Source organism: Ovis aries, chromosome 3 (genome assembly GCF_016772045.2).
Source record: "Ovis aries strain OAR_USU_Benz2616 breed Rambouillet chromosome 3, ARS-UI_Ramb_v3.0, whole genome shotgun sequence".
Lineage (NCBI taxonomy): Eukaryota > Metazoa > Chordata > Mammalia > Artiodactyla > Bovidae > Ovis > Ovis aries.
Window position 1 is genome coordinate 219,739,447 of NC_056056.1, and position 22,689 is coordinate 219,762,135.

General features: G+C 53.7%; 1 protein-coding gene and 1 long non-coding RNA gene across 9 annotated transcripts in view; one reads left to right on the forward strand and one right to left on the reverse strand.

Annotated features, from left to right (window-relative positions):
• Window positions 1–650: 650 nt before the first annotated feature.
• On the forward strand, window positions 651–4,069 carry LOC114113686 (uncharacterized). 2 transcript variants are annotated; one of them, XR_003588547.3, is made up of 3 exons: window positions 751–1,054; window positions 1,142–1,286; window positions 3,634–4,069. It is a non-coding gene; the product is annotated as an uncharacterized LOC114113686 (long non-coding RNA). The 2 variants fall into 2 exon arrangements; XR_006059032.1 differs by having other exon boundaries at window positions 651–1,286.
• A 1,434-nt stretch (window positions 4,070–5,503) lies between these two features.
• The window catches only part of TTLL1 (TTL family tubulin polyglutamylase complex subunit L1), a 65,510-nt gene continuing 48,324 nt past the window's right edge, over window positions 5,504–22,689 (reverse strand). For all 7 annotated transcript variants that reach the window (XM_042247844.2, XM_027968180.3, XM_027968182.3 and 4 more), the window contains 6 exons: window positions 21,651–21,785; window positions 20,311–20,419; window positions 16,637–16,780; window positions 13,450–13,536; window positions 10,841–11,004; window positions 5,504–5,789 (listed from right to left, as the gene is read on the reverse strand). In XM_042247844.2, the coding sequence (XP_042103778.1) occupies window positions 5,660–5,789; window positions 10,841–11,004; window positions 13,450–13,536; window positions 16,637–16,780; window positions 20,311–20,419; window positions 21,651–21,785 (769 nt within the window). In that variant the 3' untranslated portion in view covers window positions 5,504–5,659. The remainder of the gene's footprint in view (window positions 5,790–10,840; window positions 11,005–13,449; window positions 13,537–16,636; window positions 16,781–20,310; window positions 20,420–21,650; window positions 21,786–22,689) is intronic.

Genomic DNA, 22,689 nt, shown 5'->3' on the forward strand with positions numbered 1-22,689 from the left:
CTGAGGCTGCCCGTCTGTGTGATCATTCACGTTCCGCAGAACACCGAGCTCTGAGTGCCAGGCCCGCTCCTGGCTCTCGGGGCTGATTTTTCTTCCTCGGGGACAATGTCAGCAGACAAAACTCAGTGCTCCAGGTCTCTCCAGCCCCAGGCGCCCCTGTGGAGCCCCTCCTTTCTTTGCTTATACGTTTGGCGGCTCCAGGTCTTTGTTGCAGCACGTGGGATCTTCGAGTTTCATCGCAGCACATGAATGATCAGTCATGGCACGTGGGGTCTGGTCCCCTGACCAGAGAGGGAACCCAGGCCCCCTGCACTGGGAGCATGGAGTCTCAGCCCCTGGACCACCCGGGAAGTACCTGTGGGCCCCTTTTATGGTGTCTTTTATCGCCCCACACCCTCTGCTGTTGGGCCTGAGGCTCGGGACGTAAGGTGAATGGGGAACCACAACCCTCGCTCTGGGGCTGGGCAGGTAGGAGGCCCACCTGGAGCCCTGTGACAGCCCAGCTCACCCTTCCAGCCGGAATGGGAATTGGATCCCGAGGCATGAGCTGTCTGGTGTGCTTGGCCACAACAGAGACCCTTGGCAGGAGGGAGCCCTTGAAGTCACTTCTCTGCAGCCCACCCTCACCCGTGGAGGAGCCCCAGCTGCATCTGAAACATCAGAAAGGCAGCTCCTGGGGTGGGGGAGCGGGGAGGCGCTGGCCGCAGTTGGAGGGAAGAGGCATGGTGGAATAAACGGGAGCAGTAGTGACAGAAGGGGCCAAATTCAGGAGCCGGAACCTCCAAAGACTCAGTTCCCAATGGGACTGAGTGTCCAATGGGACACCCAAACCAGGACAGCCCCGGGGGCACCTGGGCTTGTATCAACAGAAATGCCAGGTCAGTGCCTTAACTGTCCTTTAGGCAAGAGAGTCACGCCTCAACCTACATCGGTGATTGTGTTCATAGAACCTAGTCTGCCTAATGAGAAACAGGAAGCAAAATCTGATGGTGTTCCTGTTGCCCTGCAGGGATCCTGAAACGCTCCAGGGCACCCCACTTGGACACAGCTCCTGGTAAGTGCCACAAAAGGACACCCTGTGGGCACTGGCCGCTGGGCAGGGTCCCTGCAGCAGACGATCACCCCCCTCCCTGGACCACAGGAGGCTGACGACCTGAGGCTGGGGAGACGGGGAAGCACCTCCCCTGGCTGGCTAGAGAGGCCGCTGAGCTGGAAAATGGACCTGGAGGGAGAACACACCCTGCCAGTGTCCTGGAAGAAGGCTGACCCCAGTGGAGACAAGTCAGGTGAGTTTGGGGCTGGTGAACAGAATGTATGGAGGGCCTCCAGGTCCTTCCAAGCACGGGAGGCTTTGTGGGGTACACTGAAGAACCGCCCTGTGCTGGGGGAAATGGCCACAGGTCAGGAAAATCCTCTGGGCTGGAGGGTGCAGCCCGATTGTATGGGAGGGGGCTGAGGGCCCAGTTCAGTGGGGCTTGAGCAGTGGTCCAGGTGGGAGGTCCATTGAGGAGTCTGCCACCAGGCCTGGGGACTGCTACGCTGGGAGCGGGGGACAGGTGGGAGGACTCCTTCATTTTGGGCTTGAGCACCTGCTGAAAAATACTGCGGGAGCAGCCCATGCAAGAAACAGGCAAATGATGAGTTTCCTCTGGGAAAAATCGAATAGAATCATCCTGAAATTGATCAGATGTTACGGCCTTCAGACTTTGGGACCTGTCCTTTACCCCTCAACCTTATCAAATGGAAAAAAGTAATGGGAGCTGATGAAAAAACAGAAATTGTTAACCCAGACGATTGCAAAGGGGAACACCATGGCTGGAGGCCTGGGCCCAGTGACCTCACAGTCTGTTTACAGCCCGACGGTTTCTGAAGGCCTGCTTTGGACACCACGTACTTCCTCCCTGCGTGTGTACCGGAAGTATCCAGAGGAAACATCTGCTCTAGAACATGACATCACTCATGTCACCGTCAATATTTGATATAAATATATTTAACAGGCATTCGCTCTCTCTTAGCAACCTGGTCACGGGCTTGCTGACTTCTCCCCTCCGTGATTCAACTTCCCCCACGCTCAGGCTGCGGGCACATTCCCAGCCGGGGACTCCACCCTTTCCAAAACCAGGCTGCATAACAGAGAACCTGGATTGGAAGAACTGGTGGGTGGAAAAGCTGTGATCAGAAGTGGAGGGGGGAGGCCATCAGCTTCGTGGAGGATTAGGCCCCCTCCTGGGGAAGAAAACACTGTCAGAGCTGGAGCAAGAACCAGCTGGGGTGGGCAGTAGCACTTCTTATTTCTGAGGCAAATAAAATCAATCCTCTTTTTATCCGCTAGGAAGCCAAGGTCCAAGGAGTCACTGTCAGTTTGTTCCAAGGAACAATCTAATAAATGGCAGAGCCAGGCCTCAAGCCCAGGTCTGACTCAGAGGCTCAAAGCCACACCCACCATCCACACCAGGTCTGAATGTCAGGGAATACACAAAGTACGTTGATCAATAAGCTGGGACCATTTCAGGCTTAACGTGAACACAGCAGACAAATTCCTACAAATTGCAATTTATTTGAATTTTGTACTACATTTCACTAATTTTGTATTAAAATAGGAGAAGGCAATGGCACCCCACTCCAGGCCTCTTGCCTGGGAAATCCCATGGACGGAGGGAGGAGCCTGGTAGGCTGCAGTCCATGGGGTCTCGAAGAGTCGGACACGACTGAGCAACTTCACTTTCACTTTTCCTTTCATGCATTGGAGAAGGAAATGGCAACCCACTCGTGTTCTTGCCTGGAGAATCCCAGGGACGGGGGGGCCTGGTGGGCTGCTGTCTATGGGGTCGCACAGTTGGATACGACTGAGGCGACTTAGCAGCAGCAGCAGGGGCTTCCCTGGTGGCTTGGTAGTGAAGAATCTGCCTGCCATGCGGGGGATGCAGGAGACGCAGGTTTGATCCCTGGGTAGGGAAGATCCCCTGGAGGAGGAAATGGCAACCTGCTCCAGTATTCTTGTGTGGAAAATCCCACAGAGGAGACTGGCGGGCTACGTATAGTCGTCCATGACGTTGCAAAGAGTCGGACATGACTGAGCGAGTGAGCACACAGCACACATATTGAACTAGATCCATGCTTTATATTCTTTTTAAAAATTATTTTATTTTTGGCTGCGCTAGGTCTTCATTGGTGCTCTTCGGCTTTCTCTAGTTGCAGCGAGAGGGGGCTACTCCGTCGTTGCAGTGCCTGGGTCTCTCATTACAGCAGCTTCTCTTATTGCAGGGCGAGGGCCCTAGGGCACACAGGCTTCAGTAGTTGCCCCGTGGCACGTGGGATCTTCCTGAACCAGGAATCGAACCCATGTCCCCAGCATTGGCAGGCGGATTCCTATCCACTGAACCACCAGGGAAGAAGACCTCTATCTTCAATGTCCTTGGCACAATTACATAACAAGAAAATCTTACGCCTAACATTGTAATGGAACATAGGTGGGGAGTTGAAAGAGAAACTCAGGACAATGAGTGAAGCATTAGTGAACAGGTGTCAAACATTACAATAAAATGTTCTTATAAGAGAACACCCCCGGGGTGATTCAGACGCATCGATCGCTCTACAGAGGTACGTGGGTTGCCTCCCTGTATTTTTCTGTAGGTCACTGGAGTCCAGGCTGGCTTGCTGTAAACACATCATGTCAAGAGCTTATCCTGCCGACAATGACTTGCCAACAGTGCTTACCTCTGCGTCTGCGGCAAGCCCGGAGGCTGATGTCATAGAAGCCACATGGCAGGAATTGTCTGGGCTTATCTGACCGACAGACTCACCTACAAAACCCAGTGCGTCTCCTCAGAGCACTGAGACAAGGGCCTTTGTAATGATAAATGCTGAGGTGTTAATATTTCTACTTGCCTGTTTTCCTCTAGATCACAGTCGAGTTGAAAGGAATGAAACCGAAGTAGTTGTCAGATTAAATGCTTTTGCTTTACAGCAGCAGTAAGATATTCAGGTTTGGGTTTGGGTTTGAACTTAGTGCCAAATTTTAAAAATGTGACCTACCTTATAATAAACTAAATCACATTCTGAAGCTGTTCCTTTCTGTCCAAAGGGCTCATCTTATACATTCGTGAATTAGTTATTCAGCCCTAATGAAATAGATTGATAGTGTGATTTTTAGGAAATATGTATTTCGTCTCCATCCCCTTTCCCAGCATAGAAAACCTTTGTAATTTTCTTTCTAAGAGCTACAGGGACATCTTTCTGTTATATTTAGTTTTGTTTCCGGTTCCTGAAACTGCTACAGAGCAGAAAGGTGAAATGCGTATCTTTTGTTATTCCTAACAAGTCCCTTTCAAGCAAACCAGAGTTTCTGCTAATGAATGGTGGCTGGGGCTCCTGGATGGCCTTGGATGTGAACTGGCTGCCTGGGGAACCAAAGCGTACCCCTCAACCTTCGAGGAAGAGAGGGGGCTGGAGGTGGAGTCAGTCGCCAATGGCCAGTGATTTAATTAATCATTGCCATGTACTGGGGCTTCCCAGGTGGTGAGAGTGGTAAAGAACTTGCCCGCCAACGCAGGAGACATGAGACGCAGGGTTGATCCCTGCTTCAGGAAGATCCCCTGGAGGAAGGCATGGCAACTCACTCCAGTATTCTTGCCTGGATAATCTCATGGGCAGAGGAGCCTGGGGGCTAACAGTTGACAGGGTTGCCAAGAGTGAGACATGACTGAAGCGACTTAGCATGCACGCAGGCATGCCCATATAATGAGGCTTCCATAAACATCCCCGGACTATGGAATTGGAAGAGCTTCCAGGCTGCCGAGCACATGGACGCGTTGGGAGGGTGATGCTCCGAGTGAGCATGGGAGCTCGGGGCCCCCTTCATCCACACGTTGCCCTGTGCATCTCTGCCCTCTGGCTTTTCCTGAGTTGTATCCTTTATGTAAACTGGTAATGGAGTAAGTAAACTGTTCCTCTGAATTTTGCAAGCCCCATTCACAAATTAATTGAACCCAAGGATAGGGTTGTGGGAACCTCCAACTTGTAGCCAGTTGGTAGGAAGCAGTTAACAAAAGGACTTGCGATTGGTGCCTGAAGTTATGTGGCAGGCAGTCTTGTGGGGCTGAGCCCTTACCTGTGGGATCCGACTCCATCTCCAGGTGTCCGAACAGAGTGAACCGCAGGACAGTGGTACCCACCCTTTTTGGCACCAGGGACCCGTTTCATGGAAGACAGTTTTTCCATGGACTGGGGGGTGAGGGGTGGTTTCGGGTCGACTCAAGGGCGTTACATTTATTGTGCACTTTATTTCTATTATTATTACATTAGATCTACCTCGGATCATCAGGCATTAGACCCTGGAGGTTGGGGAACCCCTGCCTCCAGGGGTAGGACAGGGTAGGACATCTGGGGCCACAGCAGAATTGCTTGGTGTGGGAAATATCCTGATAGCCTGGAGCCAGAAGTATGGTGAGGGTGGGAGTGACGGAGAAACAGGGACGTTCCCCCAACAATAGACTTCTTAACCTTTCAAAGAAGTGCCTTTATTTATTTACAGGGTTTAGGAAAGGAAAAAAAAAAGGTGTAGAAAAAGGAAATTCCAAAATAGGTGTTTTCGGCAAGGGTTGGGCGCGGTGACAGGTTTTGACCGGGTCCGGGCTGTAAGTGTCGCTCTAGGCGGTGGTCACTTCCAGGTGGTGAGGACAGTCCTCCCGGCATCTCTCAATCGGCTCCCTTTGGGCCCCAGCGACTGGCCCGGCCGACTTCTCAGCTCTCGGTCAGCCCCGTCGCCCTGCGCCAGCTCCTCGTCATACCTAGAGACAGAGGGCCATCTCCAGGGTTAAGAAGCAGCCCACGGGCCTCCAAACCCGCCTGCCCAGCAGGTGGCCTTGGCAGCCCATCAAGGGCCACCCCAGGCCACAAAACACACAAGCACAACCTTGTTAAACTGTCACTGCAGACGGGTCCCACACCCTGCAGTTGATGTTTTCATACAGGCCACCAGACAGTCTGGCAGTGGCCTCAGGGAAAGGCATGACATACCAGGGTAGCCAGGGAGACAAGCGATGTCTGAAAATACATTACACTCAGCACCTCGCTCAGCATCTGTGGGGCGAGGATGACTAACCCCGGTCCAGACAGGGCACAGGGTGTGAGTGACCAGCCCAGAGGCGGCAGCCAGGACAGGGAGAGGCCAGTTTCACCTCCACCAGCTATGACCTACCCGCCCCTCCCCATCAACGCTCCTGCATCGGGCTTGTGCAGTGCTAAAGCACGGCCCAGGGACGATGTACAGCTGGCGCTTCTAAACCAGAAAGAACCTAGAACCTCAGCGACCCTGACCATAAGGCATCTGGTGACCTTTTCTCACTGGGGTGGGGCCCCCACGAGAGGGGTGAAACCCACAACAGGTGTTTTGGGCCCTGGCACTGCGCACCTCCATGGACAGGGTCTCCTATCCCTCCCAGGGCTTCCACCACCCTCCTGACTCAGATCCGTAGGCATCATGAGTCCCACTTCCTGTTGGAGGAAACTGGGGCTCAGAGAGGTTTATTCAGTGCTCTAAGGTCATACAGCTGGTACGTGGCAAAGGTAGGGTTAAATGAAACCCAGGACTTCAGATTCTTGGAGAAGGAAATGGCAACCCACTCCAGCATTCTTGCCTGGAAAATCCCATGGATGGAGGAGCTTGGCAGGCTACAGTCCCTGGGGTCACAAACAGTCAGACATGACGAGCAACTTAACTTCACTTAGGATTCTTAATTTGGAACTTTTTAACCTGAGGCTCAGAGTGTGAAGCTTCTGTCCACTGTTCTAATGTGTATATAGGCGTCACTGCTGACCACACCCTGGCTGAGTACCCACCAAGATGTCCACATCAAATGGAAAAGGTACTAAGATGCTCAATGATGTTGTATTAACTACGTTCTGCTGACCTCTGAAAGAAGGTGTGTTTCCATTAAAGCTTATTCCCAGAATCACCATGTGTGGGTTGAGGGTGGGCTGGGTTAGAGATTTCTGAGGATGAAGGATGCATTTTCCACACTGGGGGTGAAAGGGGAGGGCGGGGAGAAGGGAGGCCAGTCCACTGAGCGTCATCTTCGTGGCAAACACAATGGGGTTTCCCTCTGCCAGACACGGGGAGGTCAGACCACAACCTGTGGGTCCCTCCCCTACCTGTCTCCCTAAGGAGAGACGATGCTGGACAGAGGACTCCCCAGGGATGCTGGTGGTTCCGCCTGTGTGTGGGGGGGTCTCCCAGGAGGTGTACTGGCCCCTCTTCCCGCGAGGGACTCCTGTTCATACATAATCACTCTATTTGCCTGTGTCGTGTCTACCTTACTGACCAAAGGGCTGGAGTGACCACCCCCTCTGTCTGGCTCATCCCCAGCACTCCTCTCGTGGGGAGCGTGTGTGCAGTAAGAACCTGCTGAATAAGCAGAGGGGAGACACACAGGTGGGTTTCCTGTTTCCCTGGGCATTGGTGGTGGTCTGTGCAGCTTAAAAACAAACGGAAATGAGCACTTGGTGAGCAGCTGCCATCTGGGATGGGTGACTCCTGGGGGTGGTGTGCCCACCGACAGGGCGAGCATGGAGGAGGGTCAGAGACCAGATGGCCCTTCTCAGGCCCCTCCTGGGCTGGCAGGCTGCTCTCCGGGGCTTTTCACAGGCAGGACCCACTCACAGGGGTCAGAACAGTCATTTTTAGAAGACCATAAAAGCAGACCAGCATCTTCTGAGCTGGGCCCTGGACGGAGCAGATGCAAAGTACCAGCCCTGCAGCTCCGAGGCCGGGGCGGGGAGCTGGGGTGGCAACAAGAGTGTCTACGTCCAGGTGGGACACCAGGGTTGTGACCACAGGCAAGAGAGCTGGCCCCTGCTGGGACACCTGAAGGGCTCTTGAGGGCACCCAGTGGAATGCAGAGTGCCTGGCATGGCAGGACAGGACGGAGCCTGTGATGTCGGGGGCACATCCACCCCCTCCCCCAGACCCATCCTCCCCGATCCCCCAGCACCTCGGCTGCAAGCCCGCAGAGACTCTGACGGGTCACTGAAGCGCTGGGGAGCAAGCCCAGAATGGAAGGACCCAGAACCATAGGCTCTGCAGTGGGACCTTTCCTTACTACCTCACCCGGGGAGAGGGTGGCCGAATGCATCGCAAGGAAGGTCACCTTTCTGTCTCTCCAACTGGAAGCACTGAGGCTTCTGACCATGCGTCTCACTGAAACAGGGCGTCTGCCCACACCCTCAAGGGGGCAACGGGTTGATGGTGGGCCAAGGGCCTAGAGCCCACTTCCGCGACCTCCGCAGTACCCTCAGCTCGATGAAGAGGGGCTCACCCAGGGCCCCCTCGCCTGTCTCAGGGCTGTCAGGACGGAGCCCACAAGGCCCTGCGTCACGGTTGTCACCCTGAGCCGCCCAGTGCCAACCCCGGGAGGCTCTGGACATGCCCCCACCCGGCCCCACGCCCAAACTCTTCCTCTGTACCAAGGACTCTCTGTCCGTCGGCAGCAATGGACAGAGCCTCCCCCATCCTCCGCCTCATCCTGGAAGGTCCCCGTCACCTTCCTGCTCTGAACCTGGCTTCCCCTCCCGCCCCTCGAGTGGGCCTGTCTTCTCTCCCACAGACCATGCCCCTGGGTCTGCAGGGGAACCCCCTCTCCCCCCACAACTTTTCTCCAAAACCTCCTTCCCAGGTCAGCAGAGTCCACTAGCCTTCCCCGCCATGTTGGTCACCTCTAATCCTCCAGGTCACTGACCCTAATTCCTTAAGATTCAGGCTCTCGGCTCACTGCTGCTGGTGACCTCAGTGACCAAACAGCTGAGATCCTGATCCCCTGACCTACTGCCCTCTCTGATGACCTCCATCCCAGCTCAGCCCCACCTCAGGGGCACCCGACCTCATCATGTTCAGTGACCACATCCCTTGCAAAACCTCAGCCGCCAGCCTTATCCTGACCTCTGCCCCTTCTCTTCCCAGCACGGTGTCCGACAGCCCCCCGCCTGCCCTCTCCCTGTCCTCAGCTGCTCAGACTTGCTGCTTCCCTGTCCTGCCCCTTCACCTGGTGAGCACCCTACCCTGGGCACTTCCATGCTCTGCCTACTCTATGCCTCGTCTGGATAGCAGACGTGCTGGAAGATACAACCCACCAGCCAGATGGTCGCCCTTCAGGCTTGTGACCACCCTCCCTGGGCCCCGAGTGCTGCTCTCATGGACTCACCTGCGCTCCTGGGGCTGCACGCTTATATCCACACAGCAGCGGCGCTACCCACCAGGGGCCTGCGATCAGTGCACGGGTCTAAAGTTCACAACTACTTCTTCACCGTTTTCAAATGTGAAGTGAGGGGCTTCCCTGGTGGCTTAGTGGTGGAGAATCTGCCTGCCAATGCTGGGAACGCGGATTCGACCCCTGCTCCAGGGAGATCCCACATGCTGCGGGGCAAGTAAGCCCGTGGGCCACAACCACGGAGCCTGAGCTCTAGAGCACGGAAGCTGTGACCACTGAGCCCACGAGCCGCGACTACTGGATCCCGAGCACCCTGGAGCCTGTGCCCCACAAGAGCAGCCACCACGGTGCGAAGCCCGAGCACCCTGCAGCTAGAGAGTCGCCCCCACGTGCAGCTGGAGAAGAGCCCGCCCAGCAGTGAGATCCAGCACAGCCACACGTAGATACAAACATTTTTTAAAACTTGAAGAAATGAAATTGTTAAATGTACATTTAGACTTTACAGAAATAGTTAGTGCGACCCTAACAGCTTCAGCCCTTGTGCTTAAGCGCTGCTTCCCTCTTTTCTTAGCCCCCCTCCCCAGCCCACACCTTCTGCAGCAGTGGTGCCCATGACAACCCCTACCGAGTGTCCCCCCACACTTCCTGCCCCGTCCACTCTCGGACTAGCCGCCACGTGCGGAAACGCCGGCCACACTGGGGGAGGAGGGGGCACGGCGACCACTGCCCGGGTCACATGGATCACACTGCACACCCTTCCTGCAGCTCCTCCCCCTGCCTCCCAGCCCCCAGCACAGCCCCACCCCGGTCCTTCCAACGTCCACTCACCCTTCCACCTTGAGAACGAGTCGGACCCACTCAGCCACTGGCCTTCTGATGGGTTCTCACTTTCCACCGCTTTATGTCACTATCAGGGTGCCACGTAACCCTCCGTGCCTTTGTTCCCATATGTGTAAAATGGAGCCAGTGACAACCCTCACCTCACAAGGCTGCTGGGGAAATGAGCTGTAACAACGGGTGTCAGGCCCTAAATGCTGTTTGCCTTCCTCTCAACAGTATTATCCCCATCAAAAGGTGTGCACCGAGCTCCCTTGCAGCTCACGCAGTAAAGAACCCCCTGCAGTGCAGGAGACCCAGGTTCAAATGGTGCGTAAGGAAGATCTCCGGGGGAAGGGAATGGTAAGACACTCCAGTATTCTTGCCTGGAGAATCCCCTGGACAGAGGAGCCTGGTAGGCTACAGTCCACAGGGTCTCAAAGAGCTGGACACGACTGAGCGAGTAACACTTTCACAGGTGTGCAGACTGAGCTCACCGGTGTCACACAGGTCTCAGGGGTGGGCCCGGCGTGGCTGGTCACTGCTCCATGGTGAGTGACTAGCTCTGCCCTGACAGCTCACCTGGCCAGTGCTTTAATATTTCTCATGCACTAGACAGAGACTAGACAGAGGCCTGGTTCAGCCCCCAACACTCATTGGCAACAAGATCTTTCCCATAACATCAAAAGGCAAAATACTCTACCCAATAAGGTGAGTTCACATGCGCCTAGAAAATCCTGGTTGGGCCCTGGCACACCCTCCACCCCCCGCCGCCCCAATCTGACAACCACGCGGCCAGTGGCACAGACCCAGAAACTTACAGGATTTCATAATTGCCGAGGACTTCCCTTGGGGGTGACTTATTCCATTTACAGTCTGGAATTTCACCGTTAGGGACCGCAATGTTGAGGGTATCATTGATCAGATTGTACTTAAGGATTCGGTCGTTGGCAGTGCTGGAGGTGAGGGACGGGGACGCGTTTACCTGCAAGAGAGGAGACAGACCACGCCCTTCAGCTGGATCACCTACCCACCCTGGAGCACGGGTGAGCAGGGCAGAAGCAAACACTGGCCACCCCAGAGTGCAGGTAAGGTGGTTGCTTTACACTGTCATACCTAACACCTTCAGGAAGCACGTTCTGATCTATTTCCTTAGGTGAAGTATAACTTAGGGGATTCTTTAGCAGTCCAGGGGTTAGGACCTGGCACTTTCACGGCTGGGATCTCAGGTCAGGGAACTAAGATCCCACAAGCTGTGCAGCTCGGCCAAAATATAATAATAATAATCATTTAAAGTCAGGATTAGGAACAGACCCTACAAATCAGTCACCACACAAATAAAAATCTTAGGTCAACGTCCACCACAAACATAACTTCAGCGTCTACCTGTGTGGTGAGCTCCGTCCTCAGCATGGAGAGCTGCCCAGAGCTTTGCTGGAATCAGTGACCCAGTGACCCTGACCAAGCAGCATTGTGGTCTGAAGTAAAAGGAAGTGCACTCATGTGCTGCCTGCCCAGCAAAGCAACATTCTGAGCAGAGGAGAAGCCCATCCAGCAAGTGGAAAGTTAGTCCCAGAGGCCTCTGGGAAGGTAAGCAAAGTCACCAAGCACAGACGTTCACTCTGCAGAGAATCCCAAGGGCCCTTGGTCAGCGCCTATTGACTCTTACTTTGAGCACAGTTGTAACGACCTTGGCGGGCTGCTTTCTCAGGCCTGGGAGGGAAGAGGCAGCAAATCTGAAAGTCGTTCAGGCTCCTCCCCCGAACGGTCAGACCGTGTGTCTGTGCTGCCAGCGAGGCAGCTGATGTGCACAGTGGCAGGGGCGGTGCGGACCTCGGGTGCCCTGGAAATTACCACTGTGCTTTATCAGGCCATCCTGCGATTCTCATTACAAACATGCTACAGTTCAGATCTGTTATATTATCTCAGCAATAACCTTCACAGTTAAGATTCTAGTTCATCAAGGAAAACTTGACTTCCATTGAAGTCACATAAGATGGAGAAACTTCATGTTGACGGACATGAGTTTGAGCAAGATCAGGGCGTTGGTGATGGATAGGGAAGCCTGGCTGGCTGCAGTCCATGGGGTTGCAAAGAGTTGGATACAACTGAGCGACTGAACTGAAGATGGAGGAAAAGAAAATATAAATTATTTTATGTCTGTAGATAAGACTGACTTAGCTATTTTTCTGCAAATGTGCTAAGCTGCTTCAGTCCGACCCTTTGTGATCCCATGTATTGTAGCCCGCCAGGCTCCTCTGTCCGTGGGATTCTCCAGGCAAGAATACTGGAGTGGGTAGCCATGCCCTCCTCCAGGGGATCTTCCCAAACCAGGGATCAAACCCGCCTCTCTTATGTCTCCTGCATTGGCAGGCAAGATCTTTACCACCAGTGCCACCTGGGAAGCCCAGCTGTCTCTCTATGTGTACATATGTCTACACACACGCACACACACACACACACCACTTTCTCCTATAACCTGGCTCTCCTGGCAGCTTCTCGTGAGGTCCTCACTTTCCCTGCAAGGACCACTCACGGTGACTTGCTCCAGAGACTCAGCTTTGGCTGGAAACAACCTGAGCTAAAGGGCATGAGCTGCACCCCCCTCATGGGTCACACAAGGCTCACACAAGGAGATGAGTGGGCAGAGTGGACGCCTGCCCTCTCACTTCCTGCCTGGCCCCATGCCCCTCTCCCTGGCAGCAGAGCGAAGCAGGACCACCCAGCAAGGTGGGCTCTGTGTCTGGGCCTTGATGGACATGCCAGCCCCTCCCCCACCACCACTGTCATCAGGAAAAGGGCACATGCACCCCCTCCTTTCCAGAAGAGGCATCACTACACCCTGTCTGTGCCTTCAGATGGGCTGATAAGTCCACTTCCAGACTATGCCTTTGTCCCCAGAGTATGGTGTTCCTGATCTCTGGACAGAGCACTGTTGCCTCCCAGGACTTCCGGGGCTGTAAGCTTCCTTCCTGAACGGGAATAGTGTCCCCCAAGAGGATGTTTGGGGCCTCCGGAGCTGGACTCACCCGGAAGGACCCATCTGGAAGGGGGAGGAAAAAAAAAAAAAAAGTACTTCTGGGGAATTCCCTGGTGGTCCAGTGGTTAGGACTCTGAGCTTCCACAGGTTCAATCCCTGGTCAGGGAACGAAGATCCCCGCAAGCTGCACAGTATGGTCAAAAAAAAAAAAACCATCCCAAAACCGAAGTGGAACCACAGGCTCTGGCGCTGCGGGCTGGGCTTGCAGGAGGTGATTGACGGCAGTGTGCACATTTCCCAGGCATCAGCAAACCCTCAGACCTGATCATCTGTCCTCATCCTTCCGCCCTCGTCTCCGCCCACCCCGGCCTGGGGCCTCAGAGTCGGGGCCGGGCAGGAGCGCAGGGAGGCCGTGGGGTGGCCAGGCGCAAGGTCGCAGGGCACAGGTACCTCGATGAGCCAGGGCTTCAGCTTGTCGTCGATGATGATGTCGTAGCCGTAGCACTCAAAGCAGTGCTTGTCATTGTTCATCACGGGCTGTGGGGAGAGGCTGCGGTTAGAGCCCGGGTCGGGGGGCCCGCTGAGACCCCTGGCGTGTGGACACGCGGTGCGTCACGGCAGCAGGGCCCCGCGCGGGGGTCTCACTTCTGAGACCAGCGGCTCTCCGCCTCCCCCTCCCCGCTCCCTCTCCCTGCTCCTCCCCTGGGGCTCCAGGGTGGACGCTCCCCTCAGATAGGGCGTTCGGGAAGCAACCACTGCGTCTCATTCATCAGAGGCTCAACAATCAGCAGTGAAGGTCTCCACTGGCACAAGACTGTCCTCACACACACACACACACACACACACACACACACACACGCACAAACACATGCATACACGCATGCACACACATACACGTGCATACACACGCACACACATACTCATGCACATACAGACACACATATATGCACACACTCACACAGAAACACACACGCATGCACACACATACACATATATACTCACATGCACACACACATACACGCATACAGAGATTGCACACACGCACACACATACGCGCATGCAAACTCACATACACTCATATGTACACAGAGACACATACACGCACAGACATACACACATGCATGCAGACACACACACACACACACACACATACACAGACGTGCACGCACACACGCACAGGGCCCACTAGGCTGCCAGTCCCTTCACAGGCCCCTTGCGATGCAGCTTATGAACCTCTGTTCTCTGTGACAAAAGTCAAATCTGTTTACTTAAGATTTTTGGATCCTCTTCTCAGTTTTTAATTCCACTTCATAAACTATTCTCCAAGTGTATAAAAAACCCACCAGCTGCCTGCTTACAACACAGACTGCATGCTGCCTGAATGAGACCCTCTGGGAGAAGGCCAGCAAACAGTGGTGCTCCCTGGGGTTGTCTCTGCACAGCACAGCGAGGGAGAAACACAGACACGACCGTGAGGACCATGAGGGCTTCTTATGCGGCAGTGGGTACGTGGACTCTACTTAGTACGCTGGATTCAGAACAGGAAACACCTAAGGAGGAGGGAGCACGGTGCAGCCCCACTTGTTGGAGGAAAACCAGCATGCGGGGTGGGCTGTTTCATCACATGGAAATCTAATGGAACCACTGCATTTACACTGAATTCTGGTGTCCTGACGCGGATACCACCCACACCACAGTCGCAAAAAGCCTCTGCAGAACAGGCAGTCACAACCCTCTGTCATCTCCCAGCCCCGCTGTCTCTGGCCCTCCGAGCATCCTGCCCCCAAGCTGTGGCTCCCAGCTTCTCCATCATGTCCCAAGTCCTGTGTCCTGGGTCTGGGTCCCCCTGCGTGGTCCTTGCCCCTGTACCACGCCCTTCTCACAAGGTACTGCAGCTGCCCCTGTCCCTATCTCTCCCCTAAATTCCCAGAAGGCAACACACTTGGTAAAAACAAGGAGACATCCTAAATGAATAAAAATGGAATAAATGAATTGCTGCTCCCCAAACCCTCAGAGCCTTAGAAATGCCACAGCTTTTCAGCTCTGGAGCCCAAAGTGCAGGAGGAGACCCTCAGAGGCACCTGCCAGGGGAGCCGGCCTCGAGATGGCTGACCACGCGGGGCCAGGGTACAGGCGTTCTTGGACAGCCAACGATTTCTCAGAGCTCTGCCAGCCAGGGGGACTGAAGCCGGCCAGGAAGGAGGTGGAGGGAGCTGGTTTAACCAGGCACTAAGGCGCCCACATCCCCCGTGTTACAGCCTGGCTTGAAATCTGAGTCCAGGACTCCACACACATCCCCACCGTGAACCCCACCCAAGTGTCGAAGTTCAAGACGTGGCTTCCGTGGGATAAGAGACTTGGAATGTGGCCCCTGAGACGTCTTTCTCTTACAGTTAACTAGACCAACTAGACCCTGCGTTCTCCCTTGTCGAGTCCGCCCTGTGAACCCAAGACGCAGACTGGAGAAGCTGGCAGGGCTCTGGAGTGCTTGGTGAAACAGGAAGAGCTCAATTCAAGACACGGGAAAGCCAGGGTGTCCACCAGAAGCACCATTTTTCCATCCATAATTTTACTAGGCTGTTTCAACAAAGCTTTCCAAACATAGGGGAAACAGCATAAACTGTCATTTTCTGAGATAAAATGGGAGTTGGGGGTCTTCCCTGATGGTCCAGCGGTGCTTCCAATGCAGGCGGCCTGGGATCGATCCTCGGTCAGGGAACGAGAGCCCACGTGCCACAACTAAAAGATCTTGCATGATGCAACTAATACCCAGCCCAGGCAAACAGATATATTTTGCTTTAAAAAAATAAGAGAGGGAATTCTCTGGGGGTCCAGTGGTAAGGACTCAGTGCTTTCACGGCCATGGGCCTGGCTTCAGTCCCTGGCTGAAGAACTAAGATCTCACAGGTCCTGTGCCCTGGTCAAAAAAAAAAAAAAAAAGAACACGGGGTCGAGGAAGACCTTACTCTTCCACTGAGAAGACTGCACATATGTATTTCCACACACATCCACCTCGCTGCCAAGCCCGTATCACACTTCCTCTAAGAGCTCGCCTCCCCACGTTTCTGAGGCCGGGGAGTGAAGCTCTGCCCCCGGCCCTTCAACCCCCAGTGAGTGGGCGCCTACTCCAGTCTGCCCACCGGCTTCTACGCTAGAACTAGCGGCCTGCGTGCTGGTGCTCCGAGGTGTATTCTTTACTTTTCCTTGGAAAGCAGATGCGCACCTGCTTTAGGACAGTAAACAAAGCAAAAACTGCAAACCAGCCAACAGATAGGAGACATGAGTGAAAAAAGAGAGCGGACTCTCTCCCGCCCGAAATTTCTATGAAACAGCAGAGCAGGCGGCCTAAAAACAAGGAGGCTGCTGAAAAGTCTATCGCCAAAGCTTCAGCTTATGACAAAGGCTCGCTCTCCACTCAGGGGGCACAGAAGAGCCAGGGGTGACGGATGTCAAGCGGACCCGGCCCGTCTGTGAAGGTCCCAAGGCCGTGGCTGCAGGAGGCAAGGCCATAAAAACCAGTGTTTTTAGCAAAAGAGCCACAAGCACCCCCCAATCCCAAACCATTCCCGGGTTCGCGCTGCCTCCTCGCTCTCTCTGCTCCTGGGGCTCCCGCCTACCCCCCGGGCTCAGGGCTCACCGCCACGGCCTTCAGGGACTGCACGATGATCCAGTGGATCTCGTCGAACAGCTTGCCAGTCACCTCCTTGCCTCGGGTGCTCTCCAGGTAGAGCCGCAGGTTGTTCACGGTCCACTTGCCCCCGTGGATGTGGTTGTAGTCCTCCTGGTCATGGAAATGAGGGGGTGGGGTGGGGGACAGGCAAGGCACCCAGGGGACCCAGCGCTTGTTCTCACCCTTGAGCATTTCCTGGGGCCCTCCCCTGTGGGGGGCGGGCACATGGGGACAAGGCACGTGGGCTGTGCCCCTTGGGGATCTGGGATGCGTGTTCTTAAAATACAGTCATCCCTGGGTATCCGCAGGGGATGGGTTCCAGGGCTCACTCAGAGTCCCAAATCCCTTACAGGAAATGGCACAGTGTTTGCGTGTAACCTACATACATCCTCCCCATCTCCCGTGTCCTTTAAATCACCCGTAGATTACACATCGGGCTTCCCTGGTGGCTCAGGGGTAAAGAGTCCACCTTCCAATGCAGGAGACATGGATTTGGTCCCTGGGAAGACCCCCTGGAGAAGGAAATGGCTACATACTCCAGTATTCTTGCTTGGGAAATCCCCCGGACAGAGGAGCCTGGTGGGCTATACAGTCCATAGGGTGGAAAAAAGTCAGACACAACTAACAACAACATCCCTAAGAGAAATCATAGGAAAAACTAGGCCAACTGTCCAGAAGTACCTGTCCTTTTCCAGTCACAGATTCTTTTTACCATTGAGAAAAATGTGCTTACTTAAAAAAAAATTCTAGAGGCATGAAGTATACGCTTTATGCAAAACACTGACATAGGCACAGATATATAAAACACGAGGACTCATCTGTTTGGGGGCCTGTAGGAGCGTTATTTTATCCGAATGATCTCACAGCACTGCTCTCCTCCCAACTTGCAAGACTGTGCATTTCAGGACCTGGCCCTGGTCTCTGATCTCCTTCTCTTGCTCATCCTCCGCCATGGGAAACCCTCCAGCAGTCAGGATGAATCTAGCCTCCTGGCAGGCACTCCCAGGGCAGCTCTGAGGTCTCCTGACCTTCGGTTACAGGCAGTCCTTTGCAGTCGGCCCCTCTGGCTGGATTCTGAGCCTCCCGAGAGCAGAGACTGTCTTGCCATCCTGGTACGGAGTGCAGGGTGGCACTCTGCATCCAGGGGCCCCCGGTGGACAGCCCGTCACACTGCTTCACAGCCTTTCTGTGTTCCATATAACATCAGTCCTCTCTGCAGGGCTAAACTAGAGCCACGCAAGGCTGAAACCGAGGTTTCTCGGAGTAGGCACTTTTTACGTTAAAAAGCAAAGCACTGACAATTAGGATCAATGTGGCAAGTACTGCTGCGTCTGGGACGTGGAGAGACGCCAGACTGACTGTACTGCCTCCGCTCTCTTCTTCTGCCATTTTAAACGAATGGTTTCTGGGGACCTCCCTGGCAGTCCAGTGGTTAAGACTGTGCGCTTCCAATGCAAGGGATGCAGGTTCGACCCCTGGTCAGGGAACTAAGATCCCGCATGCCAGGTGGTGCAGCCCAAAGGAAAAAAAAAAAAAAAAGAATTATTTTCTGTCCCTTATTGATGGAAATGGTGACCTAGTGACTGATGTCCTGGGAAGGCTCCTCAGATGAGACCACCCTCCCAATTTCAGTCTGGCACCCCCAGGTCGAGGCAGCTTTGTAGGTCAACCACTGTGCACTGTCCTAGGACATGAAATGGACAAGAGGTCAGTCACCGTCACTCCCCAGCTCCGCCCAGACCTCAGGGAACATGCTACTTGGCCACGAAGGGCCTGTCGTTGCTTAGCTGTCCCCCAAATGCTCGTCAGTTCTGTGCTGTGTCACCTGAAAGATCACTTTCCCCTTCTTGTGAGTATGACCTCTTGGCCGCGTCACCCCTTCTCCTCTAACTCTGAACCTTGTAACGATGCTGCTCTCAGAAAAACCTGACGGGCAGGTGACGTGGGGTCGGCCTCAAGTGGAAGCCACTTGCCACCCCCAGTGACAGGTGGCGTGGTCACATCATTCCACGACCAGCAAGGTAGAAACCAGGGCTGCTGTTTGAGAGCGAGGCTGGGTGACTTGCCCAGGTCACACAGCAGGTGAGTGATGGACATCGGATTGAGCCCAAGCGGATCTGACCAAATTCTTCAGTAGGGTTACTCAGAAAAGCTCGCTTTCAATCAATATTTACCCTCTTTCTGCTCCAATGACAGAAAAAGACCAGGGTATTCAGGCTTCCATTCAAGCAAGATGCAAGTAGAGGAGGGTCTTTCATAGAGACATGAGACCTTTGGGACTTGTTTGCCAGGACTGGGTCAGAGCCTGGGTATAGCTCCCGGTGTCCCAGCCTTCACTGGCCACTCCAGGGCCCTCTCTCACCAGCACCCTCGCTCGGGGCTCCAGCAGCCTTGACTACTTTCAGCTCCTGCAATGCTCCTTCCACACGGGCTGTGCCCTCTGCTAGAATGTTCTCTCTGCATCTCCACCTGGGGAACCCCTGGCTCAGACTTCAGGTGTCTGCTCAAGCCTGCTTCTGCACAGCAGCCTCTGGCCAGCTGGCCTCTGGGATCCTTCATTCCAAGCTCCTCCAGCTCTGAGTCTCTACCTTCAGAGCACGCAAACTGTTTGTGACACATTCCTCCACACGATTACCGGACAACTATCTCCCCTGCAGGCTCTGGGCTCCATGAGCGCAGAGATCAAGGGAATTTCTTCCCATCTCAGTCATGTCCAACTCTTTTTGACCCCATGGACTGTAGCCCGCCAGGCTCCTCTGTCCATGGGATTCTCCAGGCAAGGATACTGGAGTGGGTTGCTATTTTCTCCTCCAGGGAATCTTCCCAACCCACAGGATTTGATTCACATCTCCTGCATCTCCTGCCTTGCAGGCGAATTCTTTACCGCTTGAGCCATCAGGGAAATGTACAGAGACAAGGCCAACTGGTGGCTGTGTAAGACCCGGAGCTCTGTGGGCAAACTACAGGTTTAGGATTTTGTTGAGGTGATGGTGGTGGTGGTGGTGGTGGTGGTTGGGGTTTAGTGGCTAAATTGTGTCTGACTCCTGCAACCCCATGGACTGGAGACTGCCAGGCTCCTCTGTTCATGGGATTTCCCAGGCAAGAATACTGGAGTGGGCTGCCATTTCCTTCTCCAGGGGATCTTCCGGGCCCAGGGATCAAACCTGCCTGTCTTGCGTCTTCTTCATTGCGGGTGGAATCTTTACCCCTGAGCCGCCTGGGAGCACTGCCCACACTGTAGCCCTTAGCATGGGGCCAACCCAGGGAGGTGCACAGTGAGTGGATGACCATGCCTGAATCCTCTCCTATAATCCTCCCAACTGCCACAAGGTGATAATATTATCTCCTTTCACAACTGGAGAGACTGGGGCCCTGACACTCACTTGACTTACCCTCAAGGTCACAGAACTAGAAAGATAGGGCTTGGACATGGGATTTTCTTTCCCCAAGTGCCCCACCCTGACACAGGCTGGCACTCGGCTTGGGCAACCAAACTGGATACCTGGGGCTCCCCCTCATCAGTGCCAGGGCATCTTGAATCCAACTCTTCTACCCACCCACCCTGTCCTGCAAAGAGAAACAACAAAGAAACCCATGAAATCAGTCCGTTTCCTTAAGCTTAGTTGAAAAGAAACACTTACCCCGTGTTTCTGAATGGCGACATTGGTCAGATGGACGAACATGTTGTCCAGCTCACTGGTGCTCGGGGTGTATTTCACTGTGCAGAAGCGGCAAAATCCAAGTTTATACCTAGGTGGGAATTTGGATTAACTCAATGCTCTGAGGACAAGCATAAACAAAATATCACACTTTCTTGTCTTAAAAGAGCTGCCAACATGGATGTACCTAGAGATGGTCATACTGAGTGAAGTAAGTCAGACAGAGGAGGAATATCATATGACATCCCTTATATGTGGAATCTGAAAAGAAATGGTACAAATGAACTTACTTACGAAACATAAAGAGACTCACAGACTCAAGAGAACCAACTTATGACTGTCAGGGCTCAGGGGAAGGATGGGGGAAGGGACAGTTAGGGGTTTCCAGCAGGACATGTACACGTTGCTATATTTAAAATGGATCGTCAGTAAGGACCTACTGTCTAGCACAGGGGACTCTGCTCAAATGTTATATGGTAGCCTGGATGGGAGGGGTGTTTGGGAGAGAATGGATACATGTATATGTATGGCTGAGTCCCTTCACTGTTTACCTGAAACCATTACAGCATTATTAATCGGCTATACCCCAATAAAAATAAAAAGTTCAAAATAAATAAACATGTTAAAAAATTGGAAAAAAAAAAAGAGTTGCTTTTTGTTTTGACCTTTCAGAAGAGTTGCCTTGTAAAATTTTTATGGTTCTTTTTATATAAGGGGTTTATTAAGATATAATTTATATGCCATAAAACTCATCCACTTAAAGCGTGCAACTCAACGGTTTTGGGTATATTCAGAGTTGCGCAACAATCACCATTACACTCCAAAAGGAAGCCCTGTGACCATCAGCGGTCACTTCCCAATCCCAGTGCCGGGCAAACACCAAGCTACTTTCTGTTCCTACAGTTCTGCCTATTTTGGGCATGTTGTAGAAACGGAATTGTACAACACGTGGCCTTCTGTGTCTGGTTTCTTTCTCTGAGTATGTTTGCAACGTTGCAAAGAGTTGCTCCTTAGTTTTAAGATTCACGTTACTGTCAAAGTCATCATCTGACTCATCATGGACCATGTGCCAGGCACCGCAAGTTCAGGGAACTTGACCAACGACCAGCCTAACAACCCTTGCAAGGGTCCTGAGGAGTAGGAGGCATCACGTCAAATTGGTCTTTTTTTTTGGCCACACCTCGTGGCTTGCAGGATCTTAATCCCTGACCAGGGATCGAACCCAGGTCCCCTGCAGTGGAAGCACTGAGTCCTAAGAAGGGGACTGCCAGAGAATTCCCAAAGCACAGCTTTAAGGATGGAAACAATCCCCCAGCTCTTACATGTAGCAGCGCAGTGGGCGGTACGTAGACACCAGAACGTACAGGCGCAGGTCGAACTTCCTGCCGCCGATCAGTAACGGGTTGTTGATGTACAGAGAGATCACGTAGGCTTCCTTGGTGGACTGAGTCATGAACCTGGGTGCGGCAGAGAAGGCTGAGCTTAGATGCAAACACCAGAGGGCTTTAACAGGGAACAGACCTGAGTGTGCCAAGGGGGAGGGGGTCAGGGAGGGATGGATGGCGAGTTTGGCATCTGCAGCGGCATCAATATTATATACAGAATGAATAACCAAGGTCCTTCTGTAGTACACAGGAACTGTAGTCAACATCCTGTGACAAACCATAATGGAAAGGAACATGAAAAAGAACATATATACATAACTGAATCACTTTGCTGAACAGCAGAAATTAACATTATAAATCTGCCTTACCTCAATAAAATTAATTTTTAAAGACCAGAGATCTTTAGTTGGCTGGTGACAAGCTTGTTGCCTCTCATCAAGTTAGAGGCTGGTTTGTGGGGAGGAAACAGGGGCTGGGGTTTGGGGGCAGTATCCATGGAGGAACCCCCGGGGGCTGGCATCATGTGGTCAGACTTTAATGCAGGACACGAGGCGGTGTCCCTGCCATTCCTGGGAAATCCTGACCTCGCCCACCCCTAAAGGACGGCACCCACGGTCCAGGCATTCCCCAGCAGTGAAGAACCTCACAGAGTCAAGGAGTGAGGCTCAGCCTAAATCTCCTGGGGTCCTCTGCTCCAAGGAGCCCCCAACCCAGGGAGGAGGCCTGACCTGACCGTGCCCAGGTCTTCTCTCACCCTGGCCGCACACACTGCCCGGTGCTAGGGTCCATCTCCAACTTGCCCCCGTGAGGCTGGTGCCACTGTGTCCCCAGTTTATCCGGATGAAAAACCCAAGAGTCCATACAACAAAACTGACTCAGGCGGTGGGTGTCAGACGGGGTGCAAGCCCAGGCACCCAGGGGTTAAGCACATGCTTCGCCTCCTCAGAAGCACCAGGACTGGACGGGTCTCCCCCCA